We start from the raw sequence: 20,136 nt of genomic DNA, 5'->3' as shown, positions 1-20,136 counted from the left end.
GGTTCATAAATCTTCTGCGAAAAAGACATAATTGCAAGATTCAGTTGATCACATGCCACTCATAATTTTATAAGACTGATGCAAAATCCAAATTGGTCATGTTATCACTCTACATATTTTTATTTGGTGATGTCCCTATGTGTATGACACCATGAAGTTATAACGCCATGACAGAAACAATCAGAAACTTCAGCGTCATCAAAACGTTTGTAATTAGTGTGATTACATTGATTACCGTCTGTTCCTATGATGAAGACATAGATCTCTTTAACCATATATGTACAGAGATACATTGAAAATAAGTTTTATATTCACATTTAATCAATTTTAATATTTCCATGATCGTTTTTAAGTCATAACTACACCTGATTTTGTGCACGATTTGATCATGAAGTTTGTAGTGCGTTATGCATTAACACAACTATATATTTGTTCCGAATTCCTAAATGTTTGGAAGCGTAAATGCCTTCATATCTGATCATCCAGACCTGAGATGTCAAACGAACCAAAGATAGATATAATAGTATAACTTCCAGTCTGGAATAGTTCCATCAATGTTTATATACATGCTGCACCAACAAATTGACAAAAATGAAGCATAAAAATCAAAGTTTAAAATGGAATACCACCAAAGAATATCGATATAGAATATGTTAAAGATACTTTTCAAAATGTTTTCCAGGATATTTGTGAGACCGATTGGCGAAAATCTAAATTAGAAATTGAATGCATCAAAGGAGATGGGCTGGATTTTATAGCTCCGAAAGGCAGCAAGTGCAATCCGTTTTTATCTCACGGAGAACGTAAGTTTATATACATCGTTTTACATACGATTGTTTCACGATGATCACACAATCAACTTCATTATACATAATCCAATTTTATACTGCAGCTGATTGATTGAAACGTATGAGTTGTGAATATATTGTAGTAATCACTGGGGTTCGATTGAGAAACGCTTATGCTTAAACAACCTGATCATTTGCTGCGATATCCTTTGATGAATCCGATAACTTATTGATAAAAAAGATACAAAATATGAGTATAAAAGTATGACAACGAGAATAGAATGACTTTCACAGATGGTGAAATAGGGTTTTGGAATTGAAGCCCCGTTTGCAACGTCTAGATTTACAGTAGCATTGTTACGACCTTAGATACAGAATCGTCAAACGTTCCATTAGATACCAAATAGCCAATTGACGAAATGCTTAGATTATGAGATGAGTGCACACTATTTTCTAATTCTCCTTTGATTTCCTTATTAAGGGTTGTTAGTATAAATACCAAGCGTTCGGGAAGGAGGAAACAGATATGGTACCATTTGTTAAGCTTTGGCATACGCCGTAATTTTAGTACTGACTTTGTGATGACGTTTTATTCTAATGAATGCCTTTTGAGACTAATAACAGTGTAGCGCTATTTAAATCAGATTTAAGATAAGATACAGTAAAGTGAAGCAATTCCCTTATATAACTATTCAGTGATGCTAAGGACATAGGTGGTATTCCTATGAGGGAAGGGAAACCCAGAGTCAAATGAATAGACGGTGTTACATGAGTTTCCATTCATGTGAAATTGATGAAATGAGTCTGAGATGTTTCCATTTTAGGTAAAATGAAGAAAAGCATGACACATTCAATAAATCCAACATCAAACGGAAATAACTGAATGAATGAATTAATAAAGAAAATGACTGAATTTATCGAAAAGCTAGGGATGCTGTTCTGGGTCAATCTAAATATATGCTATGTGATGATTTTCATTACACAGATAACGGGATAGTTATCTTATCATGAGATAAATTGACTTATAACCATCGTTACATAAATTGTAAAAAAAATCAAATCACTATATGATGCCAAGTCAATATAATACTTATATCTCATGGACTTTCAATTTGAATGTTGTATTAAATCAATTTTAATTTTTAGTTAAATTGTTTTTAATTAAATCTAAAATTGATGTAAAAAAAAGGTTTGAGATAAGAGTGAATAACAGGTTGGAAAATGCTATTTTTTCAATGAACTGGTTTTATAATCTGCTACAGATATAAACTGATTATTTTGATTCCAATCAAACACGGAATATACAAATTAATTAATCATTTGATAGCATAATTCAATTATTGTTAAAAAATAAGAATGCGGATTACATATACCTGTACTATACATATAAAATATGGGATAAACTGTTGATTTGATGGAAGTTATACTAAGGAAATTCAGTATATCGAGACCAGGTCCACTTCCTACCATACCACAAATACGATGGCTCAGAAGGTTATATAAGCATATATTTCTGTTTGATGTTGGCTAGAAACAAACGCAATGTCGGCTCTATTCCATTCTATGTAATAGGTTGTTTCAGATCAATATCATAGCAAGCTGATTGTGAAAGTTAAATTATACAATATCCAATATTTTAAGCTTACTTTTCTACATCCCCAATTAAATGTGGTTTAAATTAAATGTAATCAAGCTTTAAAACTAATTAGTGACGCAAATTAGTGTAAAATGACAAATACCAATAGGATATCAGTTTTCCATTATTACAACACATTTTACATATGCGTCTTATTCTCTTGAAATTTGATCATCGTTTCCAAAAATAGTAACATAATTGTTTATAAACACAGATTATAGAAATGTTAGGTTATATGTCAGAACTGAAATCATTTGTAATGTGTATTCATATTGTATTCATCAAAATTGTGTTACGTTACTGAGTTCATAACTCTGATTAAGATAATAGAATTATCTCAAAAAAAACACCAAGAACAACTGTTCATCGAGATGTCATTTAGTATAAGTCAGTGTAGTATGGATTATCAACTGGGCGGATGGTTTAATGGGTGCATTTACAGTTGATTTAGTCTATTTTTCATGGTGACTTTGGAGCGAAAATTGAACTGAAACACCAGTTGATCGGGTACATTTAACACCGTTAGCAGGAAATAAAAAGAAAATTTCCACTTTTGGAGTTGACATCATATGTGCATTCGCTGTTGAAAACCGGTTCAATTATTAAAATGCAATTAGTTCGTATGACGAAATCAATATTGTTTAGTATTAGAATACTGGTTATTGAGTTAGGTATACATATGGGAAGCCCCATTATCCCCTACATTCAATAACAGGAAGTTATTAATGAAATATCTACACTCTGTGTGTGCTCTAATTAAAATGATTAATCGGTAGAGGAGATATCTTTGTTTTGAGGGACAGTTTAATTTGGTGCTTTTTAATTAAATTAAAGGTAAGTCCGGTTTAACTTTAAGTACCAGTGTCACATTTATCGCGAATCTACTAAGTATATGGCCGAAGTTTATCGATACCCAATCTATTTCGTGAATGTATCTATGTTCGGTAGTGGTAAGTCCAATATCATCAAACTGAGTTTGTTTTATGTTTGCATCCCATCTCGATTTCACGGATTTGACAAGACACACAAATGAATAGCGCTTTTTTTATACAATATAAGAGGATACAGCAGAGCAAGGTAATGATGTTAACTGCATGATGCAGCTGTTTCGAATGGCTAAAAGTTTTAAAACTAGGAAACGACTGAGGAAAGACAAAATTGAATACCAAAAATATTAAACCCTGGGTGGGGAGGTGCATTTGCCCCATAAATCAATACATTATGTAATTTCCATGCGGGTGTAAAGCGATGTCCTTTGCAATTCTTATAACAGATTAGGTAATATATGTTACATGTTATCTATATAAGGCCCAGACTGAAAGCTCGTTGTAATTAATCAATCTGCAGTGGACGGCTTGGACGGACAGACGTGCGTGTTGACAAGACATGTATACTAATACGCCCCAGGGAACCAAGCTAACAGTGTATCTAAAGGTCAACGCAATATGGACGCTACAAATTGAAACGTTTCCCAGCTGCAGATGAGCAGAAATTCGGTTGAGATCAGTTGGTTTTGAAGTTTAATGTTTGGAATTTTTTTTTTTTTTTTTTTTTGTGGTAATATAAATAAACACAATTTGATGTTGAAGTTAAGGTTTATATATTGTTTTTATAACACGTTTTCAAAAAAAAAAAAAAATCGATTTAAAGTTACTAAGATAATCTATGATATAGCATATATTTCATCACTGATAACATCAACAAGAAAAAAATAAACAAAATTAATTAAACAGTATTGGTATATATAAATGTCTCGCTTCATATGCGTAATAAAGTGGTTGTAGTTAAAATATGAAATCGAGCGGTCGAGACAATACGTCGAGATAAAATCTCAATAGCAAATAATTTTTTTCGTGTCCTAGATTTACGACAAAATATGCTTTCAAATATTATATTCGTTTTTTGCATTGCACACAGGAGAAATGTGGCTGCGAGTGTTCTTTTAATTATCGTTAATGATTGTATCTCAGCTTTGACAAAGTATGAGAAAGTAATCGACGTAGATTTATAAATAAATTATTTCTTAATTAAACAGAGGATTGCATTAAACTTCAAGGATGAGTATGTGAAACTACTTTATTGACTTCCCTTTGAAAGAAAATGTAGCTGGTTGTTAATTCAAGACTGTTTCAACATCAATGAAGACACAAATATGTGGACTGCTTGTCCAATATTAATTATTCAACATGGAACACTTCGTAGCCATGTAATACATACATGTTAACATAACACTTTGGATGTACAAACTGACAAACCAATCCGTATATCTGTAGGGTTATCACTCAAAAGCAATATATTAAAATAGATGATAAAGGACAATTTTATGATTAGTCTTAGTTTAGAAAATACGGTTTATTTTTTATTGTTTTTGAATTTCAGTTAATCATCTGTGCTGCCTGTATGTTCATTGCAATATTGTATTCGTTTGGCTTTACCTTCAGGTAAACACTTATACTGTTGGGCAGGATGGGAATTTGGACAATATATTTACATGGTAGCTTCAGGTGAAGAAGAAGATCCACAGTTTTGTATAGTAAGCACGCATGCTTGTCTTCTTGAAGTTAACGCATTCTATGGCAGAAAAAATGCTTTCATTAATAAAATGCTGTACATTACCTAAAATTAAGGAAGCATGTATTATGTATGTATGATTATAGCTGTTTTGGATGTACGAGTACAACAGTGGCAGTATGTATGATGTATGTGAAGATACTTTGTACTGTGATGGAGATGCATTTGTCAATAAAACGTTTGAAGAAAATCTTTTCGTTTCTTCCCTTAACCCCTTTAAATTCACATTAAAATGGTTGATTTCTTTAATCTTATATGAAATTGTAGCTCAAGCAAATCCTTGTTGCATTTCATGAACTATCGGAAAGATCAATAAGAAAACATCATATTCTGTCTTTAACATGATTTGTGGTTAATACCAAAAATGAATTAGCATGTAAATCGTGTTCTCCTTCAGAGGATTCCTAAGAAACAAGATGGAGAGTTTGTAGCCCTTGTCTACTTCAGTGTTATTTGTCCCGTGGAAGACGACGGTCAACCGCCAACTGGATTTGATTATTACGAACTACATCTACAAAGAAAAGGTAAAAAATATATAAATGTAACAGTTATGACGTATCCTGTAATTTTCATACATGAACTTTGGAATTCTCCGGCCATATTGATCGTCTGATTTACATAAAAGAAGAAATAAATTAGAATAATGTATCGCATCATTTTTATGTACAATTTGATCAAATTAAAACGAATAAATAAACGGATTTTTGGCCAAAAAAGGAAAAAAACTTTTCTTCAAGCATCAATCTGCTTTTATTATTGATGTATAGATGTGAGGAATCTCGTTTCTGTCATTTTGCGTATGAACTGCGACCTACGTTTAATGCTTTCTGCTTTGATAATCGTTTCCAACTTCACATTGTTTATACTCTATTATTTGTTACTCTATGCATAAATATCAATTCATATGTTTGTACATCTCTTATAACAGATCCCAATGTTTGCGAGGACGAGAACAAAGAAATGTGTGCGAAATTCCGTGAGAGGGGAGTATGCGACAAACCGAACAACAAATTCATACAACACTGTAAAAAGAGTTGTGGAATATGCGGTAAATGTTTAACATATTGTAGTTGCTCATTAAAAGTGCACTATGTATGTTTTGTTCCACCATTTTGTAATTATAATATGCCGTTATTTTTCATTTGCATGGTCATGAAACCAGCCGGTTTAAAGATCCATCGAACTATGTAAGAATAAATCTAAAACAGGATGTTTGGTTACATTCTGTACATTTACAAATAAACTTATTAGTTTTCACCGAAATGATATTCTTTTAGGTAATGCCTTTTATAGTGGACATCTGTCTCTGTGCCGTTCACTTAAATGGTTAAAGACAACTAATTTCGTGAATGAATGTTTCCCGGTCTTATTCATAGATGAGGTAACCTTGTCAAAGTGCTGTTCGACTACTAAATGCGAGTTACTTCCCCTTTTACACATGAAAATACAATTTTATTATCTTAAAGTATATTTCTAATTGCAGAAAATAGAGACGAGTTGTTGCAGATACAATGTCGGTTTGACGAGATTTTACAAGGAAAGTGGGTGTTATATGACAGAGGGAGGCATGAACAAATCTACATCAATAGTTCTGTTATGGCATTTTCACACTTTGGTACATTTCACTGCAAGGAAAGAACGCATGAAGAAAGAAAATATAAACTCATCTCAGTTTTTGATAATGGATGGTAAATATTATTGTTACATACATCCTCGTGATTGTATATTTCATTTTAGGGGATCGTTAAGCAATTTTGAGTTTTGAGTAAACAAGTAATATAGGAAATAAAAATACTTTCATAATAATAGGCAGTTAGCCATTGCACAAGATGTCTTAAAACCGAATGTTTATAGCCCTACTGATTCATGATAACACAGGATAAAAACAGATGCTTATATTTTCGAAAAGCTCCAAGTAGTTGTATAGCTCCTTAGATAAGAAAAGCTGAAAAACCAAATGTACCATAAAACATGCAATGGAGAAAAATATTATTGTGTGCGTTTGGGAAGGCAATGTATATTGGTATATATTTCTGTTGTAAAGCTCTTGCTTCGGAATTCTTTATGGTTTCTTATCATTTATGTATCTTTTACACTAATTACTGGTGTGGTTTCATTGCAGCACTAAACGATATTCATGTATAGAACTAAACAGAAGAAATAACAATATCCTACAGTATAGAATAGGTAAGTTATCACGGGTAAAACAAAACACATTTAAATACCACGTCCAGTAGAATGTGTCAGTCTTTAATGATAATACTGTGGTTTTATCCGGAGAATCAACGGTAACGCGTATATCTACAGGATACATGTACAATGTTGGTTTTTATATCTGTATTTCAAATTTATGTCGTACACTCCGTACGTCAGTGCTCGTATGCTCTACGCTGGTCATTTGTCTGATGGAGGTGACCGTGTAGTCATCGAAACGTCACACTCAAATGTTCAACTGGGTGTGTTATAAAAAAAACTTCCTTTCTATTAAATCGTATCCATTTTGTGATAATTGTTAAGATGTAGAATGTCCCATATAAAGCAGTTTAATCGCAAACTCGCGATTTTCATATCTGAAGGTGAAGCTTGAATCGCGACAATGAATGAAGTCGTTGTCCACGACCGACACATTATGCCATTGGTGTTGTGAACTACAGCTTTACAATGAAAAGAAGTATATAACATCTTGCTTTACTTTGAATGTCACTGACGGAATGAAATCTACATAGTGACAACCATTTTGGAAATGTGTAAACCAATCAGAAAATATCCATACCCTTTCTGAAATTTTCTTTGCTTACACGTTTAATAAGCATTATCCAAAGAATCATATATACCAGACCGCGATCATAAAATCGTAACTTTATATTTCCAATCTACTGACTCTCACTCCATATTTTACAGAGCTTGATAAAGACCAACTATGAATATATACAGTAACTCCTCTCACGTTGATATTTTAATGTATTTAAATATATAAGAAACGGGAAATTCATATAACATGTACGGCAGAACCAAACCTTTTCATGACATCCATTCTAGATTATCATAATATTATTATATTACATTAAAATAAGCTAATATTTGGAACTTGAGAATACATCTCTTTTCATGAAGACTCCAACATTTGTAGATATTGCTGGCTATATTTATTATTATAAGAGTACTAGAGTATTCACTAGCGTCATTGATTGAGATATTGTTTGGAACTGGTTCGTTAGGCATATTAAAATAATGTGAAGTGTGTAACCGATGTTTGAAGAGCAAAGTTCAAAAGCTACGACATGCTTTAAGGCATTTTCTAATTTATTTGATTTAATACTAAGACTGTTGTCCGATTTAACTATATTTCTACCAATAAGGATTTTGAAACGTTTATATTTGATTAACACTTGTGAGAACCTATGAGGAAAATTCAAATTTTACTTACCTGTATCGTTACTAATGACATGATGTGAAATTACAAAACATTGACCAGAAGATAATTTTAATGAACGGTATAATAAACACGTTTTGTTGTATAATCTTTGTAATCTTTGTAGTATAAGTCTTGATTACACTTTCAACCTTTCAGGTCACAGTCTTCGACATGACGAAGAATTCACTGAATTATGCCAATTTCACGACGATCCATATCCTCTAATAGACACGTACAGGAGTTCGGGAATGAAGAATCTTATATGTAAGTATCAACGGAAGATATAAATTGTCCTGTTAATACTCAGTTTGTCATGTACACAGCATCACTGATCTTGTACATGCTAGTCTGATATATCAATTTCTTGACATCTCACAATTATTGTCTTTCAAATCATTAAGTCATTATAAAGTTTTTTTTTTTATTTATTTTATCATGCGGTAACTTCTGCGAACATTGACCTTTGTATTTTAACTTGTAAAAAAATGAAAAGAAAAAATATCCTCGTTGATTTGACAATTGGTTTTCTACCGTAATAAAGTTTATTGAGTAAGCAAAGGTATATCAGGATATTAATTATTAACAAAAAGTATCATTAAGAGTCTTCATATCTATACATCTATATGTTTGGCTCGACATACCGAGAGTTTTAGGATATCGAACTGTGATTCGTGTTTTATTTATTTATTTATTTATCTATTTTTGTTTTGGTTTCCAAAATAATTATGGACATTGTTTTGTCATACGAACATACTATTGTTTACATTTAGGTCCTGTCAAATTAATTCAGACATCATCATTTGAAAACTCATAATGTTTTAACGTGATATTAAGTGTAGCACGTGGGACGTCTTTTTCTCCTTATAAGGCTAATTATCATGTTCATTGAATCATACAAATGGTCAATATATCTAAAGTTTATGTTCGATCGATTTTAAACAATAAAAATAAACGATTAGTGTGATATATAACATGTGAGAGTTTCACATATACACGTAAGGAAATCACATACACGGACTGTCTTAAATCTCGAATGCCATTTCTACTGTATTGACATAGAATACTACATTCCAAAATATTCATTTTCCAATACAAATTACAAAATATATTTTGTTTTTGAGATTGTCTGAATTTGATCTTGTACGCAACCCTTGCTTCTTACATATGCATCGACTAAGTCTTTTTTTATTTCAGTAAATGGCCGCCTGTGGGACCAGTTTTGTGGACTCAGAAGCTCTATTCCTTTTAACGGCACTTTTAACGACGAAGAATGCATTGGAAACATTTCTGATTGGGACGACCAGGGATGTGTTCCGAGAGGCACGCTTAGAGTTAGTGCAGATAATTGCTTGCCATTATTAGCCTCGAAACGAAAACGTAAGTCGTACAAATTAGACATCCAGTCTTGAGGTGGTCACTTTCTTTGTTCTTCTCGTTTACTTAGATCTAAATGTAAAGTGATTTACATTTGCTGACTCACAGTTATTTTCGAACCCATTTACAGAACAGAGGTATATTCATATGCTTATTAAGCTTAGAGACAAATTGTAATGAGATGCACGTTCAGATTACAAAAAATGTGTTAATAGATGGAAGTCATATGTATTATCCTACAGGCGCACCTGAATCCATCTAACTTACAAAATTGTTATTTATGTGTACGTAATTGTAGTTTTTTTCTATTTCTATTTTGGTGTTGTATGCTTTCTTAAGAAATAAATACCTGCGGGAGTTGAATAATTAAGATAATATGTTTTCATATAATCGCTTTCTTGAACAATTTGGTTTCAAACAAAAGGAAAGGCTAAATTTGCTTTTACACATTGCTAAAAAAACGACAGACCGATAGACAGTCAAAAGTGCTTCCAATATCGCCATTTGCATGGTTTTTTTTCTCTTTTCTAAAAGGCTTTGTATAGACACGGACTTAGTAATGATAATGCATTTTACACTCTCACATCTTACATTTTTGGAAGAAAAAACTAACATTTTTAAAAGTAAATACTTCCGGCAAAATCAATTTAGAGACAAAATTGTTAACATTTAGATGTAGGTCTTTATTGCACGTCACTAAATATTTAATATCAGCTCCATTTTCAATGTAAATGATAGAAGGCAAGAGGTGTCACTCGTCACTTACATCGGCTCAGTCAGCCTTCCACTTAAACTACCAACAAATTATTCCTTAAAGATTTTATGAATGACACATATGCACAGTAACTTTCAATACAAATTTAGAGTAAGATACAGTAGAATCAGATAGTGATTTAAACTACATCAGCTGTTTCGTTATATTCCATCCAATATTAAGTTTTACAAGAATAACAAAGAAGACTAAGAATCTTATAATTTTACGTTAAATGAAAATTCCTGAGTAAAATGGGTAATATTCGTTCATTTATTACTTAGAGTACCAGTGCCTTCTGTTTCTTAAGGATCAAGTAGGACTTTTTGACCACCTGCTGATTACTCGGTCAATGGATGGGCGAAATGAGTTTAATTGTTGGGTAAGTTATGCTAACGGGTAATTATAGCTTAGTCGTTTAGAACGTTGACCATCATAACCTCTCGTAAAAATCCGATATGTGTAGTACGACGTTCCGTTTCTAAGGCGGTTTGTATTTTTCAAAGAAGCTGGGAACGGAATGGTCGGTGGTAAGGTGTTTATATCATTGAGCAATTCGTTTACCCGAGTATCTCTGGAAGGCATGGGAAGGACTTTTTGTATGTTATTTTCTGCTACTTCAATGCGACCGACTGATACTGGCTGTTCACGGGGCAATAACTCCAGAAAACAACTGAATTCTTGCAAGACAATGAGTGAATGATATATGTCTATAAAAGCTACGTTGATTTCATCCATTTTGATGTTATCGATTAAGAATTGTATGCAAATCATAATGCATTATTTGACTATATTAACTAATGTTTATTTCTCAGGTTATTTCGCAGTATGCGGGACCGGGGTTTTCATTTCCTTACCGTGTGGTATACCAGATGCCAACTCCCCAATGTTCCTCCTTTTCTAACGTCTATGTCCATGTAGACAGACAACCAAAAGCCACTCTTCAATTAATTGATGGTTGGTACTTATTTATAAAAAAAATTTAAAAGAAATATCACAAAATACAAATCAATACATTCTATATGGATTTCAAGATTAATCAAAACACATGGCTGTGTATTCAGCTGCTACTCTTTGATATATATTATCTTAGTACAATGCTAAAAAATTAGAAATTTAATATCCTTTATGTACATTGTATATCGTGTCCTAAATTTAAGATAACAATTTCAAGCACAAAGAAAATCGAAAAATAATCTTATGATAATAATAATTATAAAAGTGGAATGCATTGATTTGAGTGGATACGTTGATTGTGAGGTGTAACTTACATATATATTTTACATATATGCGTTTAAAATATGTTTTAAGGAAATGAAACTGTAATTCCTTGATAATAATATTTAACATGATTATGCTTTATTTGGTAAAAAAGACAAGAACTGCTCAATGAAGTTTAGAATAAAACGTATTAATAAATTACTTCAGATCGAAAGTCACGCAGATGTATACCTACAGAAAGGGAGGCGCAAATTAACCGTGAACGAGAAAATCAGAATGTATCTGATGTGGAGGCGACAACCATGTACGGCGACGAGAAACGAGAAGAATATAGCGTACCACAAAATAATAATATTGACGAAACCATCATTTCAGTCGCCGGACTGGAAAATAAAAAGCAAAGCCCATTCAGTGGGGCGATCTCAATTCAAAAGACATTTTCTGTATTACTTATTGAACAAGTTATCTGTGGTATATTGCTTCACATGTACTTATGACAAGATACCGTGCAATATAGTTTAATACGTGTCATACTCACACATAAGGTAAGCTTGTAAAATTTTGGAACCTATCGTCCTATATAAAGGCGTGGCTATGAGATTTGAGAGTCCTATCACAGACAATCTATGTAGTTTAGAATACAAAACTAACTTCCTTGTCCAAAATATAAATAGAAACTTATGGACATGGTTTTCACAGGTGTAGAACTATCATTATAATCATATTTTATCAATAAGCAATGGCATTTTATAGTATATAAAGAAAATCTTACTGTACCTTCTTATCAATCACTCTACGAAAATAAAAAGTCCCTTGTATCGCTAATATAAAATATTTGCAATAACAATATCCCAATACGTACTGTATATTTATTAGGAAACAAATTTCTTATCTAATTTTTCATTTGTTCATGATTTAGCGACAATTTTACATACATGGATAAGTATGAACTAGGGACAATATTTTTTTTATCATTTATGGGTATGTAAATGTCAGTAACTGTATAAATAATCACTTAAAGTTGCCAGTGGGGTTTTGAAGAAGAAGAGAGATCGCTATATACCTTGATCAAATGTATAAACTGCTTTGATAATGATAATGCAACATATCATCGTATGATATGGAAGACGTGAGATGTATTTGTAAATCATCAGAGAGATATATAAAAATATAGAAAATCCCAATCAATTCATATTGAATTTGATATCAATTTTATACTTTACACACTGTTGATAAATTTGAAAAAATTCAATGCAATATGAACCCGATTGCACGAGTTTTGTTGATAACAATTTCTAATGTTTCTTATCTCCATGAAAATTTCGATTTCGATAATGCAATCAACACCCTTTTTTCTTTTCTTATTTAACTAAGACAATAGTCTGACGTCGTGTAGTATTCACAACACGAAAATGTTGTTGGACATTTGCTATCTAAAGAATAGCAATACAATTTGTAATGAAAACAAAGGAAAATCAAATATTTTTTACCTTCTTATAGTACGTTTGGGTAAAAGTCAATAGTGATATTGCTGAAGAATTTTGCTAGATATTATACAAACAATTGTATCTATCGTACAATTGCTATGAATGGAATTTTCCATAAACAAACCTTTCCCAAGACAAAGGCAATTCTGAAAACCCAATGACGAGTTGTTCCTGTTTCACAAGATCTTGCCACTAATGGCCATTCTGCTCTCCAAGAGAAAAATACAAGAAATGTGATAAAATCTATAGGCCGTATACCTGTAAATATATAGGACTGACTGTTCATTTCCTATTTAGATTGAGTAATTTCAATTGTTGTTTTTTTTATTCTCTTCTGTCGGTGGTCTACTGAATTCAGCATAAACGTCTTTGAAGCATTTCGATTGTATATCATCATTCATATTTTGTATAAAATCAGACACTGGACGTTATTTATTATCTGTAGATAGAAGAAAAATTGTTTATCACCTATAAAGAAAAGATGTACGATATACAATATACACGAGTGAAATCATGATTTGTGATGTCATATATACAGATGATATAATTTATATATGTTATACGGGCGGGTAATACCAGGTTATGTATGAAGACAAGCTATACCAGATGTACAACCTGTGTTTTATGTCTACATAACGCTATTGTATTAATTAAGTAACAGACAGTAGATATTATTCTAGAGATATTAGATGTAAAATGAAAGTATATAAATATATATAATATATCATATAATTACTTATGACGTCTTCCATACGTATAAGCGTTAATAGTAAAAGAAAACCAAGTCTCATTTTGGGAATGCACATTTTGGTATAACTGTAGAATATAAAATGTTTTACATTTCTGTAAATATTATAACCCTTTTTAGTTGAACAGTTTAGTTCGGTGGATGTTAAATGTAAATATAGAAACGTGTTTTATATTATTTTTGAAAGTCAACATAACGTCATGATTGCCTACGTAAGAAATGATGTAATTGTCGTGGAATAGTGCAATTTATTGACATAAATAATGTTTATACCCAGACAATGTGATCTGCCTTAATTGTTATACAATATAAGCGTCCTTAGTGGATCAATCTTGTAAAGGTGTACTGTTATTGTAATTGTAAGTATTATGTCAATGTATATATTCACTGTTGTTAAGTTATAGGCACGTTCTGTGTTAGAATGAATTAGTTCCATTAATTCTGAGAGCAAAGTATGTAAAATGAATAAAAAGAAAGTATGTGAGTGTCGGCAAGTGGTTTCGCAAGAACATTACACTGAATAATGGATGAAGGGAGAGCGAGAATAATGCATAGCCAGGGACAAGTGAAGCTATATTGAATCTCATCACCATCCAAAATAGTCTTGGTGAAATTTCTGTTTTGTACTTTTTCTGCCCATATGGATATAATGATCAAGAACTATTGCCTCTTTGCAAACAAATAAAATAATAACTTTTAAGCAGATTTTAGTTTTTAAAAGATAATCATATCATTTTTTATTTAACATTATTACTGTGGTTACTACACAACTGTCTTTTTCTTTAATGAAAATAGCATACAGACATGTTCTGCCTTCTAACGCTATAGCCGAAAACATTTGACCCGAAAAGCTATGGTTTAAGTATGTATCTTATTTCTCAAAAAATGGAGGTCGTGTTTTATGTAACATACCCGTATCATTAACTATCAGTTTGTAATACTGTCCATCTGATTTTTAGAAGTTAAGTAAACTTTATATATCATGACAAGCAAACGTTATAATTAGATTTGTTTTGTTATGCGTGTACGTGTGTCTAACCGTGATAACTAAATAAGATATAGCGTTGAATGTACGACCAGGTATTCATCGTTACTAAAGCGAATATCAGTAGCATACATCGATGTGCATTTGATATTTGCATTCATTTCACAGAAAGACCCATTGGTTCACGTTTCCGCTTATAAATATGATTATACATTTTTCTCCCCTTTTTAACAAAAAATAAAACGGAAAATAAAAAATTAATAAGAAAACGTTATAAAGAACCGCTTTATCTATCTGTTATCACAAGACCTTGTATTGTACATGTTATTTCGAAGTCTTTTGAGATATTCGAAATATGTAAATATATCTTGTAAATACTATATAGCCTATATTTATGATATATTTCCATGCTCATCAACGAATAGATATGCACATGTGTGGTAGCTGTGCTAAGTTTTAATGTGCGTATGGTTTATTTTCAAAACATTGAATTTAAAAACATGATAAAGGTACGTCTGGAGTTGTCAAGCAAAATTTATGTTAAGTGATGTAGAGATCATTTTATATGCATGTTGATAATAAATTTAGATGTAGAAATATATGGATGACATTTATACAATGTGATCAGATCTTGTATCATCACAATGACTAAATAGCTACGTTATATGTTAAGTGTTAAGGAGGAATTGATGGTATGCAAAATGGTTTCTTTACGTGTTTAGTTTTGTTGTTATTTTCTTTGTATTGTGTTTCATTCGTTGTGAAGCTGTTAATACTGATTGAATGAAATTCGTTTGGATATGATGATCATAACATTGTACATTGTATAAGCTGGTTAATGTCGATACAATGTGATGATATAAAGTAACATAGAGCGAAATTTATCATTTGTTTTTAGTTTTTTTCTAATGAACTGAATTGAAACATCTGGGTTACATGTGTACGATATATACTCAATATTCACTTTGTCGTGTTATGTAAGTTTGGAGTGACAAGGTCAACTTCGCTACCTTTACTATTAACAAAACAGACACGTAATTGCATCGAAAAAAATAACAAAAAAACAAAAAAAAACAAAAAAAAAAAAAAAAAAATAGAAACAAAGCAGACATGAACAAGTTTTTATTATTATACACGTTGAATAATGGATTACGGAGAAATCTCACGAAATCTTGATTTAAACTCCATAAAGGTATATCAGACAAAGGCATGAAAAATAAGACTCGGTGACCCGAAAGGTTAAACAGCTGACCTCAACAAGGTGACCACAAATTCCCCTCATACTCGTCCAATCTACATGCATTACACGATGTCAAAAAACCTACTTTACAGAATGTCTATCAGGCTTCTTGAAGACAAATGTTGATAAATAACAATAAGCTTGTAGTGACAAATTTGCTTCTTATATTTAAAATAATGCTATAAGAATGTGAAAATTAAAGATAGAAAATAACTGAATCTCACCTCAGGAATGTATTAAAAACCAGAGCATCAAATAAAAACAGCAACTCCGGACTTGTAATTAGGATGGATATTAATGCGTACAATCTAGTAGTTTTAGAACAGAATGAAATTGTTTAACATTCGTTATGGGTTGGCTGTCCGAATTTTCATCTTCGTTAGTGTATAAAATACATCTGAATTTTCACTATGTTGAGTTGGTGTGTCGGTTAAGTCAATGAACATGCTGTAACGCATCAGTGAACGTTAAAAGCAACCAATTCACCACATATTTACATTAAACATAAAGTAAAATAGTTTTCTCATACCGGGTTGGAATAGCGTTCAATTGAACAAACATCTTCCTGATAATTTTTGTTTTGTGATGACTCCTTGCTGTTGCCAACAGACTCAACAAAGAACGTAAAGAAAGGAATTCCACACAGAAATACTACCATACATCGCTTTCCATTTTATTTCTGAAATATCATTTAATCTACAGACATATGCTATTAAATACAATGATGCGCCACATTTACAACAAACCAAATTCTAAGACAAAATATGAACGAGAGTAAAATTTACTCGAAGATCCCTGGAAATGCCAAGGAAAATAGAACCAGCTGAAAGGGTCAGCAGCTTCTGTTTCATCTACGGTTCTCGCCATTTAGATCGTGGTCAACTTAAGTAAAAACAAATACGAAAATGCCAACATGTCAACAAAATCATAACAAAAAAAACTTAAGTGAATAAATCGAGGCAAAATATGATCAGAAAACAGATATATACAAAGACTCCTGAAAAATAAAAAAGGAGAAAATGAGCATGTATTTTAAGATCGATCGTTAAGCGCCTCCTGCTTCAGCGATGACAATGGTTATGTAAATCCTGGTCAATCTAAGTAAATAATATCACGTTCTCAATAGGCACAAGGTCACAACAACGGAGCATCAGACTCCACATCGCAAAAGGAAACATCATATTTCCCTATGAAATCATGATAACGACCATAATAAGTCCCCTTGATTTTAATCAAACTACAGCCTCGGCAGTCTCGGTTTTAGGTTTAATCATCAGATGTCGATATTTTTGCATGACAGTCGTGATATTGGGAATGTGCTTTTTCATTAACATTTGATTTTGAACATTAGTCTTTCAATGCCTGAGCATTATTTCTGTTTGTTTTGTATTTTGTGAACACAACATTTCGTGGATCAAGCGTACCTACGGATTCAACCTATACATGACCATAGCACTTTCCAATAGAAATTTAATTAACTAAAATATTAGCAAACAAAATTTTTAAAAAAAATCGTAGCATACAGTGTCCTTTTTTGACTTGTCAATGATGTTAAGACCAAAACACTTTATTAACGAACTATGAAATGCAGAATTGGTGATAACGGATTGCAACTACATACAAGTAAGCTAAAGGATCGTCAGTGGTTGTTATCACATTTGTCTTGCCATCACCGAATTCCAAACCCATTCTTCAGAGACTCTGTACAGTCTTCCTTGTACTTTGTTGAGACACCTAACAGGAATATACTATCTCCCTGATAATAGTTTTACCCCATTTCATCGATATGTATAACAAACATGAGGACAGATGGTTTACTATTACCTGAGTTTTACAAAACTGTCGCATTTGCCGTTGCGATATTTCATAGAAATCATATCGTCAACAAGGTGAGTTAAGGGTCTTTACCAAACAGGCCACGGTTTGAGTTTGAAATGGATGTAATTAGTTTATCATTCAGCTAGAACTTGTCAAAAAGTATTACCACTTTCCTTCCAACTGTAGAGTAAAGATAAGGAAATAAAATATTTGATAAACTTTGACGTTTTAGCTTATGTGATTCATCTTGACGCCACATCTCGAGTCCCTGAGCATCAGTCAGGTATAATGGACATTCTGATATCTTCCCATACTGATATTCCATATCAAGGTTGGATAGTGAAAAAAGAACATAAATTCTGAAGTGTTTTTTACCTGCGGAAGAAATCATTGACTGGTACAATTTACCACCTGCAAAAAATAAATTGCAAAATTCTGCAGTCATACGATCTCCGACTTGGAAAGTTAAAAACACTTGAAGACCTTTTCCATCAGTGAATTCCATTTACTTCTATAATAAATTGGTCTAAAACGACATGTATTTAGATTAATTGTCTAGGGATCACCCAGGATCATTATGATCCCTAACATCAAACTACCACGCGATACTTTTAAAACGATTCAGACAACATTGACAGTTCCCCCCAAAAAGAAATGGACCTAAGTGCCCTTGAAATGTAGATTTCCTATATGCATAATTCATTGTAAAATATACTCAATCTATTGATGGAAAGAGGGGCAGATCATACGGTAATCAAATTTACAGATTTGGTACGGCATCTTTAACCTTTCCATGTTTTTGGCCATGGAAAGTTTCTTTAAACTTTCATAAGTTGGTTCGGGAGGTTTTCCAGGAGAAGAAATAGATAATGTTATTTGTTTACGGACATACGATAGATGAAAGAAAACACACGCCGGACGCCAGGCGATCGCATTAGTCACTCTATACCTAGCAACATGAATACCGCTTCAAATAGTAACATTTTTAATAAGATGTTTATATGACATTCTCCAACATCCAACAAGCTGCATGCTTATATAGTGTAGAAATAGCAAATATCAATGAATTCAACACAGAGCTGAATGGTCATATACAAACGTTATCTCTTGCGTTAGTCATATTCGAATTCGACCACTTTCGTTAATGGAACAAAAACACCAATGCCAAGAGTATACATCTCACCTAAAGCTAAAACACAAAGAAACACTTGATTCGATGACAGTTTCTGGCGAAATTTATTTTTGCGCTGACGCAAATTTGTGCTTGCGGACATGTGTAAATGAATTGTCTAAAAATATGTAAAAATAACCAGGTAGCAAAACGTGTAAATAACACAAAATGCTAAAGGCGACGACAATTTTAGTCTAGTGAAGGAACCGCAGGGGACTTGGTTTAAATAAGAAGGGCGTTGAATTTTACTCTTAGTAGGCGAATCCATACTGTCGCTGAACGATGGATACCCTACCGGTCGTAAGTATTTGTTTTCTGTACATGAAACTCTATAGTCTCCATTGCATATGTTACATGATTCATTATAAGATTAAAGCTACAGTGCTTCAGCATCATTGTCTTACATCAGTAATTAGTCATAAGGATAAACATTGTCTTGTTCATGAAACATTGAATTAATTGCAAAAATCAAAATCTGTATTCAGGCACGTTTAAGATCAACTGTTAAAAAATATCTAAATATTTTCGTGACTTAATGAACATCACTGCGGCTCTTTATCACAAACGATAAATCGGATTTGTATAACTACTTTATTGTATAAACCTCCCGCAAATTCATTTCACCTTTATTCACACGACGGTTACCGTCGATAAAGCATACTTTGTTCACTCTTCTGAAACACAACATTGTGAATGAAGAAGTATGTTACTTGTATCTATCATATGGTCTCATTTATTATGAGTTTGAATGTTTTTGCTACTATGTTTGTGTTCTCTTTGGGATTTTGTCGACTCCTTGTATATGTCCTAAAATGTTGTTTAATGGTAATATACATGTACTCAAATGTTTAGCTAAAGGACAGCTGATGTACTTAATTTTGAATTAATTATTTATTTACTTAGTTTTGTCATTAATTGCATTTTGTTTAAT

The 20,136-nt window shown here is 32.2% G+C and overlaps 1 protein-coding gene across 1 annotated transcript in view; it reads left to right on the top strand.

Annotated features, from left to right (window-relative positions):
- Positions 1 to 12,253, top strand: part of LOC132558332 (uncharacterized) — a 132,732-nt gene extending 120,479 nt beyond the window's left edge. The window contains exons 7-17 of the mRNA XM_060222879.1: positions 683 to 803; positions 4,866 to 4,957; positions 5,393 to 5,519; positions 5,924 to 6,043; positions 6,479 to 6,683; positions 7,118 to 7,182; positions 8,567 to 8,674; positions 9,605 to 9,787; positions 10,820 to 10,917; positions 11,351 to 11,492; positions 11,964 to 12,253. Of these exons, the coding sequence (XP_060078862.1) occupies positions 683 to 803; positions 4,866 to 4,957; positions 5,393 to 5,519; positions 5,924 to 6,043; positions 6,479 to 6,683; positions 7,118 to 7,182; positions 8,567 to 8,674; positions 9,605 to 9,787; positions 10,820 to 10,917; positions 11,351 to 11,492; positions 11,964 to 12,253 (1,551 nt within the window). The remainder of the gene's footprint in view (positions 1 to 682; positions 804 to 4,865; positions 4,958 to 5,392; positions 5,520 to 5,923; positions 6,044 to 6,478; positions 6,684 to 7,117; positions 7,183 to 8,566; positions 8,675 to 9,604; positions 9,788 to 10,819; positions 10,918 to 11,350; positions 11,493 to 11,963) is intronic.
- Positions 12,254 to 20,136: the final 7,883 nt, after the last annotated feature.

Source organism: Ylistrum balloti, unplaced genomic scaffold, assembly GCF_031769215.1.
Source record: "Ylistrum balloti isolate Yb309-2 unplaced genomic scaffold, AGI_CSIRO_Ybal_v1 Utg370780, whole genome shotgun sequence".
Lineage (NCBI taxonomy): Eukaryota > Metazoa > Mollusca > Bivalvia > Pectinida > Pectinidae > Ylistrum > Ylistrum balloti.
Note: the sequence above shows the minus strand (reverse complement) of the source record. Positions and strands in the feature narration are given on the sequence as shown.